The sequence below is a fragment of the Epargyreus clarus genome, unplaced genomic scaffold (assembly GCF_041222505.1).
Source record: "Epargyreus clarus isolate Ecla_fem2 unplaced genomic scaffold, WU_Ecla_fem_2.2 ptg000007l, whole genome shotgun sequence".
In the NCBI taxonomy this organism is placed as follows: domain Eukaryota; kingdom Metazoa; phylum Arthropoda; class Insecta; order Lepidoptera; family Hesperiidae; genus Epargyreus; species Epargyreus clarus.
In genome coordinates, this window is record NW_027332215.1 from 20,576,871 (window position 1) to 20,593,205 (window position 16,335).

The 16,335-nt window shown below is 36.7% G+C and overlaps 1 protein-coding gene across 1 annotated transcript in view; it reads left to right on the top strand.

Moving 5' to 3' along the window:
• The window catches only part of LOC140743649 (uncharacterized), a 98,170-nt gene that overhangs the window by 71,938 nt on the left and 9,897 nt on the right, over positions 1-16,335 (top strand). Inside the window, exons 2-5 of the mRNA XM_073075077.1 lie at positions 6,923-8,044; positions 8,207-8,414; positions 13,135-13,266; positions 14,525-14,712. Coding sequence (XP_072931178.1) covers positions 6,923-8,044; positions 8,207-8,414; positions 13,135-13,266; positions 14,525-14,712 — 1,650 coding nt within the window. The remainder of the gene's footprint in view (positions 1-6,922; positions 8,045-8,206; positions 8,415-13,134; positions 13,267-14,524; positions 14,713-16,335) is intronic.

Sequence of the window (16,335 nt, forward strand, 5' to 3'; positions counted from 1 at the left end):
ATGTCAAGAAATTCTTTAAAAACATTTGTCAATTAGCCACATTCTTAGTTTATGTTTGAATTTTGTTAGTGGCAAGTGTATTCTGCCACACATAGCGACACAATTTCGGTGATAGAAAGCTGTTCTAGGTTTTCTAGGAAGTACTAATCGGTCTGGATTTCTAGAGTTCCTTACAAATAAATTTTGATTAGCTCTAGTAAAGCATGCTACTTCCAAGATATACAGGGTAAAGTAAGGAGCCCTAGTTTTCTAAAACGTGGCCTACATGAGTCCCATGGCGCCTTTCCACAAATTTCTCGTATACATTTTTATTTAATTCGTACAAATATTAAAAATGCAAATGTGAGTTTTTTGTTTGCTACACTTTCATTCCTTAACTACGTAACTATTGTCATTAAAGTTTGTACACACGTTGTTAGGGGTTCAGAAAAGGACATAGAGTAGATATAAAACTAAAAAAGTTACGGTCCCTAGTGATAGGAAAATCTCTGCCTGCGAGCGAAGGCCCGTGCCCGAAGCCCGTGGCTACAAGCTAGTACTTTTTTATGTTCGGGGTAACTGAGGTAATTTTATTATGCGCGAAAAATGTACGTTCCTGTCGTTATTTATTCTTAGAAAGGAACATTTATATACCATGACAATGATTATTATTGTATCTATAAAGTTGGTCGATGATAATTTATTATTATGCGTCGGTCATACCTATTGATATGTAAATATAGTTATACGAATTTTCGTTCCACTTGAAAGCAGAACTGACTCGCTACGGACACATACCCGTAAAGTACCTAACGTGTTAAACGTGTGTACTAAACAACCTTATTACAAACACTACCGACGCGTGACAAGGCCCCCGATCTCAATATGTAGTAAGTACCTGTTAATGAAAGAAAATAAGTGCCAGCGTTATATCACGCTCGGCGAAACTATCGGGCCATTATGATTTAACACACAACGATTAGGTTCGAAAGCGACGCCGAAAGGGACATTTGTAACTTACTTGTAAGTAACACATCGTAAAACTTACAAACGTAGGTTCAATGTTTGTAAGAGAACTTAAACCGAAAAATTTAAATACTTCGTGTGGGCTAAAAAGAAATGTAAGTCTTATATACCTATTTAAAATCGGAGTTTTACTTTTTCTTTCATTAAAATAAGTGTGCTGACTCATTTCACAACAGCAATACTATCGGGTTAAATCTAAGTACGAGGTGAACGAAACAGATTGTAGCGTTATAACAGATCTTTGACATGATAAGAAGGTTCTATAGAATGATACCAATATCATAAAGATGTGAGGTTTGATCATCAGAGATACCGAATCTTGTTCAATACTAATCCGATTCTAATCATTCTTTCACAATCAGAACTACATTCAGTTGGAAAGGTGGTAGAAGTCTTTGTAATTAGACTCCGAAAACACACTACTAATTCTGTCTCTGTTTTATTGAAATAGTTTTAGTTGTGCTATAGTTTGTTCTTATATGCAATATAAGTACTACAGTCATTTTGTCCAGACTATACCGTATGAGATGGCAAAGTCATTGCATTGGTCCCTAAGAAACCTCGTCACATTGTAATTTAGTTTTACAAATGTCTTATATACACATTTTTGGCTCGTGTATAGTTTAGGGATTGTTGGTCCTGGCCCTGGCGACTTTTTTTCGCTATTTTTTATGGTCACATTTGAGCTCGCAGACGCTCCGGTGGCCCCGTAAGGGTCCCTTGGCATTTTACCAGTCCCACCACCCTATAGTTACGCCACTTCTGTCCTTAAGATTAGCATCTTTAATTTGGGCTTAACGCCTCTAATAGGTCGAAATCAGACTATGTGTGAAATGTATCACCGCAGGTGAAGTAGAATGGAATAGCAAGTAATGAATGTTAGTCTCACAATGGCCGTAACAAAGCAGTGCGCGGGTTGAGCTCGCAATCGACTGCCCGTGATACAATGTGCGAGGCCCTGAACCACATACGGATCGTTAGTTCTCGTGCGAGTATCACACATGTGCCGCTAACTAAGGGATTCCCTCTATATGGTTAATAATAATCAATTTAGGGTGTTAGCAATAACTAACTGACTACACATGCGGCCTTGATTCCTCTCGCTCTGAACGCTGCCAACAGTGAGACAGTAATGGATTGGCGATGAGAAAAATATTGGGCAACTTACATATACAGTTATGTGGAAACATACTTTTTTCGAGATGTTCCAACTTAGTCCACAGGGGTAACGGCGCATGTGTGGTCGACCTCAGGTAGGAATATCTAATCCTATCTGGTACTGATTACTGAGTTCATGGGCGGCAGTAGCCACTTACCATCAGGTGGACTGCATGCTCGTCTGCTACTCCTTTATTACTCGTATAAAAGAATATATATAAAGGCGATCATTTTAGTCCCTGTAGCTGTAGCAACGCACCTATGGTCGATTTCAGGCAGAGTCAGTGTTCTAGTTAAAGGTAGTACTGGCGACTTTACATACGCTACATGCTTGTTTGCTAAAGTAGAAATCTTATAAAAAGTAATTAGGACGGAAACAATATAATCTTTCTAAATTTTGACAACCAAAATCTCAATATTGACCATTCCTAGTATGAAGTCAAATTTCGGTATTTGATCGGTAACAAATTATATAGATTTATTATTAATAACGGGACTGACAAACACTTGTAACGGTTACAAACGGTAGTGTACCTGACAGAGCAGTTTATCAAGCTAGTCTACAATCTAAATAGATTTCTAACAGTGTCTTGATATCTTCCACATCTAGATTATTTTAAAACAAGTGTCCTATATTCACACTTCCTTTATCAGTTTTTGTTATCCAATAATTTCAATAGAAAGTAGGAATCAGTTTTTTTAAGTACCTATTTACAAGTTGTTTTTGTTATTAAAGACTACATAATACTAAGTACAACCTATTTATTCGCACAAATCCCTTCAATTACAATAAAATAATTCCGACAAATTAAAAGACTTGTTGAAGGTCGGTTAAAAATATATTTTTTATGATCTGCTTTATCTTATTAAATGTAAATATATATTTTGGACAGTTTGCGTCGTTATGCCAGGCGTAAGTGTCGCAAAAATATTCAGATTTCAACATATCGGAATATTTTCGTAAATATTCAAGTCGAATGGGTAGTTCCAAATGAATTGCGAAATAGGTATTTTTACAAAAAAAGCTGTACTTGGCGATTTGGATAGAATAGGAGCAGTTAAATACAAAATTGGTTTCCTAGGGGTGTTTAACAAGAAGAAAACATTGAAGAAGAAAGACATGAACACAATGATTCTTAACGCAGAGGCTGTTTGGGAACATTTTCTTATATTCATAATTATGTAGGTACTAATCCTGCGTGGGAGGGCTGTAGTCTCGTCCACTGTACTTCGGACACGTTTCTGCAACAGAATCGGGGCTAAGATTGCAAAACGTATTGCTTACCAACTAATATCACCTGCCAGCGTTCGTGCGCTTTCGTACTACATATTTCGTTGTCGAGAAGAAACGCAGACATAATCTATATAATTGGTCGGGACCAGTCGCAGCGAGCGGTCGATTTAATAAAGTAAACACTACCAAGTCGTTCCACTTTACCGACAGTACCCATAATTTTAACGCGGATTTGCGTAACGACGCGTTGAACCGTCGCTGCCGTGTGGCTACAATGCGGCGAGTATAAATAAGAGCAGGTGACAAAACCGACTTGAGCATTCGCATACCCGCCCAGTCGGCCACCTCTCCACCGCAGTCATATTACTTGCATTAGGGTATTGCGTACAGATGTGAATCAATGTAAAGATGATTACGTAGATAAGCGGCGAATGATATCGCAAGGCATCTTAATTACATGTAAATATTATCAAAAGGGGAAATTTACTCACAAAATAAAAAACTTTATGACAAAGAAATACTTATATACTCAATCTTATTTCACGCTCATTCTTTTGCAATGGATTCGTCGCCCAGCTGGGTTAAAATAAAATTAAGTTGATTTAAAACGTAGGAAAACCATTGAAACCTCAATCTAATAAATAGATAATTAGGTATATAGCATTAGGTTGACAACACACCATTACAACACAGTTGCCAATGAAGCGTTGGCTTTGAAGAGTATTTTTGTGTCTTTCTAGAGTAGACTGAGATGTAGTTTTGATTCACAATTTGCGGGCGATGGCAACTTGCTGAACCACATAGGTATATCTTTCGTTCCGCGAATTGATTTCACAGTTGATCCAATATTGAATACAGTATAATTATATTTTATCGAGTGATCGCATTACGTAAATGAGGAAATACATTATGAAGACATTATGCAGTATGGTGTCATGCAAGCATGATATATTTTTTGTTACACTAATGTCTCATCGAAGTCGTGTTGGCTTCGAATAGCACGGCTCCCTCTCTTCTTGTTGATGTTGTAAGAGCTGTTCCTGTTGCTGTGTTTTTATATACAAGAAGCAAACAAGCATGCCCCTCCTGATTTTAAATGAGTATTCCAGGTAGTATTAAAGACCTTCCTGAGTCGGAACATCTCATTTTTTTTTATTTGATAGAGGAGTAGCAGACGAGCATGCAGTCCACCTGATGGTAAGTGGCTACTGCCGCCCATGGACATCTGTAATCAACCCCAGATAGAATTAGATGTTCCCACCTGAGGTCAGCCACAGATGCGCCGCTACCCCTGAGGTCTTAGCTGGAACGCCTCGGAAAAGTATGTCTCCCTCATCATTTCATATAAGCATTTCTCTCTTACCACACCGGACTACAAAGAACATAGCAAGGCTGCACTGCTGTTATAACGTAGAAATAAGGGCACGACCCTAATGATGTCTTCGTAATCAGACCACGAAGTGTTCTACTGCATTTATCTATCACCAGGATTAACGCAATAGTTTACTATATGTGCGCTAAGACAGTCCTAGATAGATCAGAAGACAAATATCACTCTATGCTTAGATTTAATGTTATTAGGGCAGGAATGCATTATCTGCAATTTTAGAGTAGGTATGCTAAAAAAAAACAAAAAGATTATAAATAACATTAATGTCTAATCCATATTGACTCCTGAAAATACTCGTCATAGAAATGTGTAACAAGTAGTACAGCATTAAGTATGTTAATGTAATATTCTGAATACTGGTTCAGTAGGACTACCATGAGTTTACAAAAGTATTACTCGCTAGCGACTGCGTAAAATAAATGTATGAAAAATTGTACAGCGCCTCTGGTGGTTACTCGTAGAACTAAAATCCGTAGTGACGTAACTCGATACGTAAAAAACCTATCGAAATCAAATCGCTAGCGAATGTCATTATGATCTATTGCCATACAAATTCGGTCCCATGAGTCATTAATTTGACAGACGTTGTCAAGAAATACCGTAACGATAGTAGTTATGTTATTCACTAGCAAAATGACAATAGTTTTCTATTTACCATTTCTATAGTGGCGTTTCTATGCCAACTCATGGTAATGCTACAGTACTCAAATTAACTAACTTGTTATTACCTACAAGTAAGTATTAATTTAGTCTTAGCGTAGTTAAGAAATAGAAATATTGATGAATATTTTGTGGAACTCCATTTCTCAATAGGAAGCAGGTACTTATCTCAAGCTCTAACTGAATTTTCGATTCGTTTTGCAACAGCATGACTTGTGTATCCACCTCACCCAGAACCTTTCAATTCCATGCTCTGTTTAAATTAAATGTTTCTTGTAAAATATGTAAATCCATCGAGCTTGTGGCACATAAAATAATTTAATTATACCTGCCCACTATGCAAAGTACTGATTTCACCATTCAATCGAGAACATATATTTTACAATCTGGCTACTGCATTAATGACTAAAACAATTGTTAGAATGTGGCTTACATTAGAGTTACAGAATGTAAATTATCCACGAGCTTGCGTTACCTAATAAAAAGCCGAGATCTGTTTCATATTACAAATAATTAAATTTGAATCTTTACAAATTACTTCATGTTAACAATGTTTGAAAATTGATCTTTCTGTAACTCAATTATACTACGATTCGAAAATTATACTGATTGCACTAAAACTAATATTAGGTGGCAACCCACGGCCATGGGCATTTGGAACAAATTCCAAATTATATAAAAGAAAGATATTTTGCAATTCAATAAAGATATTGCTTAAACTTCGCGTAGCATAGTAGATTTTTTTCACAAAACAATATAATAACAGTATGTATTTCTATCTATAAAGACGCTATGATAGGTACGTAGAGACTTTAAATGTAAATCAATCAATTAATTCTGTAGGTGTTTTCGTCCTTATGAACGATGGTGACCTAGTTGCAATGATCTCCCGTTCACTTTAAACTTATGGTGAATCTTGACTTCGAGCGTTATGCATATTATGTTTCCTCCGATCATAATGCTTAGATGAGACTAGACTATATAAGGCGCCGCAAAGTGACCTAAATTATCGTCTCTACATATATCCAATATTTTATGAACTCATAATGGTCCGTAAGGGAAGTAGCACAATAGCGACAAGAGGTAGCGACTTTTAAATTTAAATTAGAAAAATATTATGTTATGTTTAATCCATATTCATAATAAAATGCATTTTATAAATAAATAGTTTTTTTTTTATAATATTGAAGTAACGTAGTAAACGAGTATGTAGTCCACCTGATACTCGTAGATAGTAGCTACTGCCGCTCATGAAATCATCCCACGATTAGATTAAACCTGAGGACCATGTTGGACCACTTCGGATAGATATGTCTCCCTTATTTTATACTATTATCCCAAACTTTCAAACCAGAATTCACCAGCGCTTAACTCAATCGTTATTAGGCATACAGAATAATGCCTGTGGCGCCTAAAATGGAACCACAGAGCGTTCTACCATCTTTAATAAAATAACATTACTTTTTTTGTTGCAGGGAACAATACATCTTTAATGTCTTCGAAGTCATTGTAAGTACTTTGGAAACGAAACTACAAAGAATTGAAAATCTGGATAAAGCTGTTGAGCATCTCATGCGACGAGTAGAAGCATTAGATTCCCGAGTTAACGATAATATCCACAAAACAGATGCAATTATATCAAAATTAGGAAATCTTGATTTAAAATTATTTAGCCACATAAATAGAGATGAAGTTGAAGACAATACAGAAAGCACAGTAAAACAAGATAATGGAAATAAAATAAGTGACGCGCAATTGCTTGATAGAAAATTAGAATCCTTGGATCAAAAAGTATCAGATATTGACTCCAAATTAGTTGGTCTCAAAAATCAGATTGATAATAATTTCCTACCCGTTGACGATATAAATGCGGAGGCCAGCGAAAAGAAACCTATTAATCTTAACGTTATTGAGATCGCAAAGGGATTGAATTCTGAAGTAATTAATGAAATTACGAAAGAAGTCGATCAATTAAGAACTTCAATGTCTACTGTTGATCGCAAATTGCAATTCCACATAAACTTAGTATCCGAAAATTTAGGTAAAGTGCTTTATATGATGGCAGATGTACATGCAGCCATCGTAGAACCTGAAGCTGCATCTATTAATGTCAACAATTTGTTTAAAAATCGGACTGCAACCAGTACCCAATCACCAGTATCTAAATCAAGTAAAATAGATACCCTCGTAAACAAAATAATTCCTATGATGAGCGTGTCTGAAAAAATGGACGAAGTTTGGGACGTAGTAGTTGGTACTAAAAGTTCAGTAGACGATCTAGTACCGAAATCTGATGAGCTATTAACTCAAACACAGCGACAGGAGCGAGCCATTGGCCAAATCCATAACGATTTGAGAGTAAAAACAAATCTGATTATTGAAAATTTGGATATGGTTGAGAAGCGACTTAAGAAACAAGAGGACGACGTGGCAACCTTGGCCCAACGTCCAGTGCCTGCCGAGCTTTTGTTGGATCCTACGATTGACAGACTGGTGGAGTACGCACCGAACAGATACCGCGTGGACGAGCCCTCAACGGACCCGAGCACCACCACCGCTGCGAACACCACTCCAGCCACTTCGACAATAAATAACAGGTGACATCTTTCTATATAATTCCAAGTCTGGCGAACTTCCTTACGTTGCGAAAGATCTTGCTAAGCCTCGCTTTGCGATTGTTTACACTTGAAATATCGTTTGTGTTGCCATTGAAATGAGGTGTAGGTTTAAACGGTGTCTAATACAAATGTCACGCACAGCGCGAGTAGCGTGACGGGGCCGAGCGCGAGCACCGCCGCGGCCGCGACGGTGACGGTGACGCCCAGCAACGGCAACGGCTCCAGCACGGTCAGCCCGCGGCCCGCCAGCCGCAAGGGCGGCATCATCTTCCCCAGCGTCAAGAACAAACCCATCATCGGCAATAACACTTTCGCTTCCGATATCGTCGCCAACTACAAAGACGTGAAAGTGAGTTACCTAGTTACATAAATTATAATCACTACATAAATAATGTTGCCGTCGCTGCGATTTATTCTTTAGCGTGTAATGAAAGAATTGTACCAGTTGAGCGAATGATATAACATATGCGTATAAAACACACTTGTGCAACTGTCAGTCTCATTTTATCGTAAATATTGAAAATTAGTTTGCGAAGTTTCTCTTTAATATCGCATGACGCAAATTCTTGTAACAATATTTATTACAATGCTGTTGTGCACATAAATTAATCGTCGCAAATTTCGTTTGATTAATTTAAAACAAAAGTCAATCGCACCTTATTTACATAATTACGATTTGTCCGTATACTTGCAATGTTGCTGCCTGCATTTTCCTCTATTCATCATAACGCGTTTTAATTTACTATTTTATATAACTGTTTCTTTTTGTTAATACTACTGGATTTACACATGTTAATTTGTACGCAGTGACTAAAGTCAATTTATTATGGGTTGAAATCGAAATTCCAAGTGAGTACACATTTATCGCACAATTTTAATGGTAAATGGTACAAAATTCTACAGTCGGAATTTTGATAAAACCTATGAATATGCAATAAAATGGATTTCTACGCTCGAAGCGTATGGCCCGTGCATGTAATTTAGTGCCATTTATGTATACCCTCTGATTAGGCAACTAGGAACTCTAGCGAGTGCACGACTGTACTAGTTATGTTTATGCATTTGTTACCTTCATTGGTGGCTAATAAATAATGAAATTGAATTAATTTGCGAAACCGTATATCTGTTGCCTTTAGTTACAATGGTTAACAAATTACAAGCATTACCATTTCGCTATTTTAATCATTATTTACTAAGCAATGAACTCACTTAAGTATTTGTGAATTATATTTTACAATAATGCATAATTTTATAGATTCTATACTACTACTAGTAACTGAAGTTACCAATAATTTATTTAAACACAAGGACATATCATTGTCTTCAAATTATGTCGTTTTGAAATTAAAGGAACTGTGTATTAGTTGATGAGCTCTTATAAGAGAAGCGGGAAACGATGACGTCACAATGGCGGTACAGAGCGCCCCGATCGCGACTGTTACATTGATAACTGGTTTTCACGTAATTTTAGTTGTTACCCTGCCTCCGCGGCACACCACTGCGGTTATTGTCACAATTTACTCCGTTAAGCATAACTAACCTGGATCCGAGCAGCCTTGTCGACATTTATTTTAGCTCTTATTTTTCTATAATACCTAGACGTAACAAATGCCGAACACCTGATAATAAATGCAACTGCCGTCCATAGACACCTGTTATCAAATCCATGCGTTGCTACTTCTAAATACTAATTTGAAAAAACACCTATATGTCTATCTGACGCACTTCACGATTTATAAAGGTAAAGTGCAAACTAACATGGTACCACCTCGGTTGAAAGGCTATGCTCAAATTTGTAAATTTAAAATAAATAAAATAGTATTATAATACTTTTTCCGACGTTTCCTATTTATTTGAAGGTGCCAACAAAAAAAGGTGCCAACGAGGTATAAAAAATTCTAAAATTTGAGACAGTTTTTTTAGAGCTTTTGTGCATTGGAGATATATTTTATACCCAATGAAAATACATAAGTACTTACGGGTTGTAAGTACTTGTACTTGCAATTATGTCAATAAATAAAGAGTAGGTACTTTGTCATAATTTGCACGGAGCGATTCTTTTTAAAATACTTTGTTTTATTTACTCTTTATTGACCATGTTAAAAACAATGTGCAGAAAAATTTAAGGCGGTACAACTATACTAAAAAAATAATAATAATAAATAGGAAATAGAACTTATAGAACATGAGTAGATGCATAAACATGCACCATAATTTGGTGCATAACCCTTGACACAGTGAGCATTATTTTGAGGCCCACTGCGTATTAATGACATAATACAGTTAATAAGGAAAGTTGATATGATTGCGTAAATGTGGTTCATGCAGCACTTACCGCAGCCTGCCAGCGCTACAAAAACCGGCTGTTCCCATCCACCTCACGACAATTACCGACTATTACGACGTTACTGTGGTTATTGTCATACGTAGCGGTTATGTCGAGCGTGCCGTAACAATAACGCGTTACACCTACGCGGTAACTAAAATTAATAAGAACTCACTAAAAGTCGACTGGCGTAGAACATTACTCTCTAAAAAGTGTAGGACAATGCCAAATTGAAAGATTTTGATGCTACTAGAGTTTGAAGAAGTAATCTTAGGTTTTGGAGCTGCTAAACCGGTTCCATAAGCAGTAAGCTTAGTTTTAGACTTCGTCTTTTAATCGGGAGTCCAAGTTCTGAATGCCAACTAGAAATCAATTACCATTTGTTTTATCGCTAAATAATAACATGAAGAAACCTACTTACCTGACAGTTTTTTATGATGAGACATTTTTACACAAGCATGTATGTGTATTGTATAGTTTTCTTTTTTTATTTCTACCCATAAAGTCTAGTTATTTCGGAGTAAAAAGTTGCTTAAATGATGTCGTTTACATATACGTAGATTTTAGCTACCTACTTAGATCTTAAAATTATACCTATGCTCAGCAATTTTACACTGATTTCAAATAAGTACGTTCTGAGATCTTAGTGATAACCTAGTGGTTGAAATTCAATTTACCAAAGAGTCCGACGTTCGAACTCAGGCGACCTGTGATTTTTCTAAGTTATGTGCGTATCAGAAATTTATTATCACTTACTCTAATGGTGAATAAAAACATCGTGAGGAAACCTGAAAGCTCTTTAACAAAGCTCTCAAAGGTATGTGAAATGTTCCAATACGCACTGGCATTGGAACATTTCACAGCAGTAGGAGACCGGTGCCCAGCGGTGGGATAATGGGATGACGACGACTTTTCGGCATTTTGTTTCTTACGACACTGGTTTGTAAAAAGGCTCACACAGTTTTTTCGGCTGTCACCTGGAAAACAGGAGAAGATCACGATATATAAAACAAGTGATTCGGCGCTGCAAACAGCCCAATTGTCATAATTCACAACGAATTCAATACAGCAGGCGTGAACTTTCCCTCGGCGGCATTGCATCAAAAATCCTGCTCCGTGTGAATGGGGTGTAACAGTTTCAATATCTAATTACACTGTAGTGCCACAATTTTCGCCGTTACTAGGCTATTTCTTACGATAATTTAATACAAAAGAATACTTTTAACTTTTTATATCATCAAACCAGAAAATGTGTTAACTCAAAATATTTGGCATAATTCTGACTCGGCAATGAGGAACTGCATACAATGGGTAAAGACTTTCTCAGCTCTTTGTAAATACATATATTTTTATATTAGGCACGTCACACTTCACATGATTTGCTTTAACTTCTCAAAAGACAAATAACTTAGGCACAAAACAAATGGAGAACTTTTTCGTAACTTCACTAAACTCAATTCATCATGTGCTTATAAATGAATGCTGTCAACATAACAAGGCCAGTCCACAAGGTAGCACATGGTCGTAGAAATAGAACCGAATTAGTCATATATTATCTATTTCTGAAATGGTCTTTTTACTTTTGATTTCTATGACCAAAAGAGGACACTACACATTATTGGCGACAATGTCGAGGTAAGTTCTTGGTCAGAGATCATTGGCTTACAAATGGTTACTTACATGACGATGATTCTATGATGGATGGTTCAGTAAGGGAGCGCAATCCGGGCGACAGACTACACCGCGACTGCTCCGTTGGCGGCAGCCAGCGACTCTCGTTTGTATGTTAGAGCCCTTACTGCTATAAAGTTTGACCCCTTGCACCTAAATCTGAAACTCAAATCTAAAAACTAACCTTTTACTACGAAGTTATATCTGATAAATAATATACACTAGTTTTAACAATGAAGATAACACGAGGAAAATATAATGTGAACATATATTTTTCTCATGCCTGGGTATTGCCCATAAAGTTTTAGGAACTTGGATAGTTTTTTTTAGTCTGTGACTATAGAGATACATAATCGTTGCCTAGAAAAAAGAGAAGTTGAGTAATCTGTGCCAACAAATAGGTTAACATTAATTTATTACTAACGGTCTTAATACCTAACCCAAGTAGTCAACCCTTCACTACTCTAATTTTGAGGAGAGACTCGTAGCATTAGAGAAGTTCTCGCTTTTCATTTCATTAAGCGTGCTTATATTTAGGTATAGACGCACGAAAGACAAAAAGAAAGCATGTATGTAAGTTACGTATGCCATTGCCAAAGTTATTTGTACTGAGCATTTGCTTGTGATTCCCTTAGAGGCGTGCCTATAACATTAACAATAGCTATCAGCATTATGCATATCAAAACCATTTCAATATGCCGAGCATAGCATAGCCGTAGCGTCTGCATTGCGAATGTAATGATATAATGCTGGTGATGACGAACAATTCATTTGTTTCGTAATGCTTGCGCGTGGTCATAACATAAATGTTTTAGCTTTGCGAAGATGAAGTGCAAAACATATTTTACCGCACATTTATGGTCCAGGCCCCAACATCAAAAAGTTGCGTCGAATTGGTGCAACGCGTAACTTAGTTTCTAACTTGGTATTTACATAGTAGCATTCTTCATTTATAGTAAATTATACTATGTACAAGAATACTTTTATATACCAATAGATGTATGTGACATGTATGTCCACATAAAGGTGGCGATTTTCAACGGTCTATAACGTATGTGTATTATTGTTACAGGGCTACTCATGTGTGGACCTTCTGAATGCTGGGATGCGTGAATCTGGAGTATACTACTTACAAATAAGAGGCACTACGTATTGGTTCCTCAAAGTATTCTGCGAACAAAACGTTGCAGATGGCGGATGGACGGTAAGGACTAAACTAATTCTTATTTTTTATAATATAAAAGTAGCAAACTATCTGATGGTAAGTGGCTACTGCCGCCCGTCGACACCTGTAATCAACCCCAAGTAAATTTCTACCTAAGGTCGCCCACAAATGGGCCACTACCCCTAAGTACTTAAGCCTAAGTACTTAAGCTGAAATGCCTCGAATATGTCTCCACACCCTTCAAATCAGAAAACAGCAGCGTTTAACACTACTGTTATTAGGAAGAAGCAGGCAGTGATGCCGCCGGAATCGAACCACAGCGGAACTAATACCGCTTCCTTTGAAAGTTAAGTAGAACCGGTTATATCAATGAAAGTAGAGATGACACTCTCTACAGTCATGGGATCAGACTGTGATTCCCTGCGTTGTAGTTTTAACAACGCACACATTATAGATACACACAAACCCAATACAATCTTATATATAAAATTCTCGTGTCACAATGTTAGTTACCGTACCTCCGAAACGGCTTTACCGATTTTCACCAAATTTTATATGCATATTCAGTGGGTCTGTGAATCGGCTACTATCTATTTTTCATACCCCCAAGTGATAAGGGTTGTTCACCCTTAACATTTTTTTATTTATATGGCAACACAACGGTTGCCGGGTCAGCTAGTAATGTTATAATTTACAATTCTGCATATCCGAAATGTTAACCAGGAAAGGTGTGCTAACCCCTACGGCGTGCGGATGTAATTAGGGTAAATATCTGTAACCCATTGGCACCTACTTTTAAACCCAATAAGTACTTAGATACATAACTCAATAAATAGAGTAGGTAATAATAAAACACTGCATTTCTGTTTGCCTCTCCCTCGTTGTCTCTGTGTAAGCAAGATATACCTAGGCATATGCTCACAAATACCTTCTACCATTTCCATCAACCCTCCTTTAGAAAGAGAGGAGACAGGAGAGAGAAGGGTGTGGTAAGGGAGGCATACTTTTCCGAGGCTTTCTAGCTTAGTTCTCAGGAGTAGCGACGCATCTTCAGGTAGAAATATCTATTCCTATCTAGAGTGGATTACAGATGTCTATGGGCGGCGGTAGCCACATACCATGAGGTGGACTGCGTGCTCGTCTGCTACTCTTATCTTATGAGAACAAAGGTAATTCTGTACTCATCGCCGCACTCGAACGCTATCACTAAAAAGTGAAAGCAAAACAAACAAATAAACAAACGTACACGTAAATATAATATCAATCAATAAGCAAATTAAAATGTGACACGGTTTAGGTGATACACCGTCGTGACGACTACGGAATTCCGGCCGAGAACTTCAACCGAGACTGGAGCGATTACAAGAACGGGTTTGGCGACCCGAGCAAGGAGTTCTGGCTAGGCAACGAGAACATATACATGCTCACCAATAACGACGACTACATGCTCCGAGTGGAACTTGAAGATTTTGACGGGAACAAGAGGTAAGCATGCGCCGTTACCGTGTCGCTGCTGAACACGGATCTCCTCTCAGAGTGTGAGACTTAGGTCATAGTCCACCCTAGTCAACTGCAGTTCGGTACACATCACAAACCTATGACAACTTTTATGTCAAGACCTCACCCTGGCTTTCTCACGATCTTTTAATCCACAGCTAAATCAATTAATAATCATTTTCTATTACGAACATAACTTCAAATTATCAGAGGCGCTTCGAATTCGAACCTTGAAACCCCCAGATCGACTATTTTCTAACCTATACTCACAATCTCAACAAAAAACAATATTATTTACCTCTTGAACGCTAATTACTTTAGTCCCTCGACTAAGCTAATTAGCGTAATTCCGTTGCGTGTGGTATAAAAAGAATAATATAGCCATTTTATTGTCGGTACAGTCAGCAGAAGAGCAGATCATAATTTCAGTAATACCATAATTAGATGAACATCGTACAGTGTCAAAATAAGATGAATACTATAGCTGATCACCGTATGTTCAAAATGGCTAACGCCACTAATATGATATGTCATTTTTCAGATACTTTTGACATTGTAGTGTTCATCTGCTTTTGAAATTTTTATAGGTATTTTTGAAACCTTATTCTGTTCAACTTTAGAGCTAACTGTACATAATATTATGAATTCAAATATGATTATTGTTAAAATGGCGAACACATCTATGTCACTTACATAAACATTCAATGCCCAAATACCGAGTAGATAATTACCTACATATGTAATTAATAGTTACTTAGTAAAACAAAAAATATTTCTTAAGAAACTTATCGAAACATGATTCTTAGACCGTATTCTATTTTTATGCTTATAAAAACCAACCATTGAGGTCGAGACTATTGAACTCTTCAAAACTATAAGTGTAGTTTTAGCATGATGAAACTGGAAACTGTATGAAACCCTCAGGATATGGAAACCGTGAGTTACTTTGCAATTTCATAGATTTTGACATTTAACGACCTCAAACAATTTAATAATGTAACTAACAAGCAAAATAAAGTGGTGGATTTGGTACTTTGTCATACAGGTAAGTTACAAATTTCTGAATGTCCCCACCCTATACGAAATATCGATCAGTTTCATCCTCCTCATGAAATTATATTGGAAGTTCGAAAAATCAGTAAAAACATACCACCCACCTGTCAACACAACTTCTATAAAGACGATTACCTATCAATAAATGAATATTAGATTATATTATTATAAATTAAATTAAATTATACTTACTATTATTTACTTCTAATTATTTAATAAATCGGATCTGAGGACTTTGTTTTTTCCCACATACTGGTGTGATTAATAATTGTCCAGTATTATGATCCGATAAGTTTAGGTGTAAGAGTTCACTTGCTGCTTTAGGAACATTGCTTAAAATTTGATCGAGGCATGCATTACCCCGCGTAATATCTTTTATGTGTAGAATCATGTTATAGGCTTCAATTAATTTAATAAACTGAGAAGCAATTTTGGTATTCTTTAATATATCGATATTTAAATCTCCTCTCTAACTTTTTGGTTAATTTTATTACGGAGACTTATAAATATTTTTTCCAATTTGTCTAAAAATATGAGCGGATTACTATTAGGGTTGCG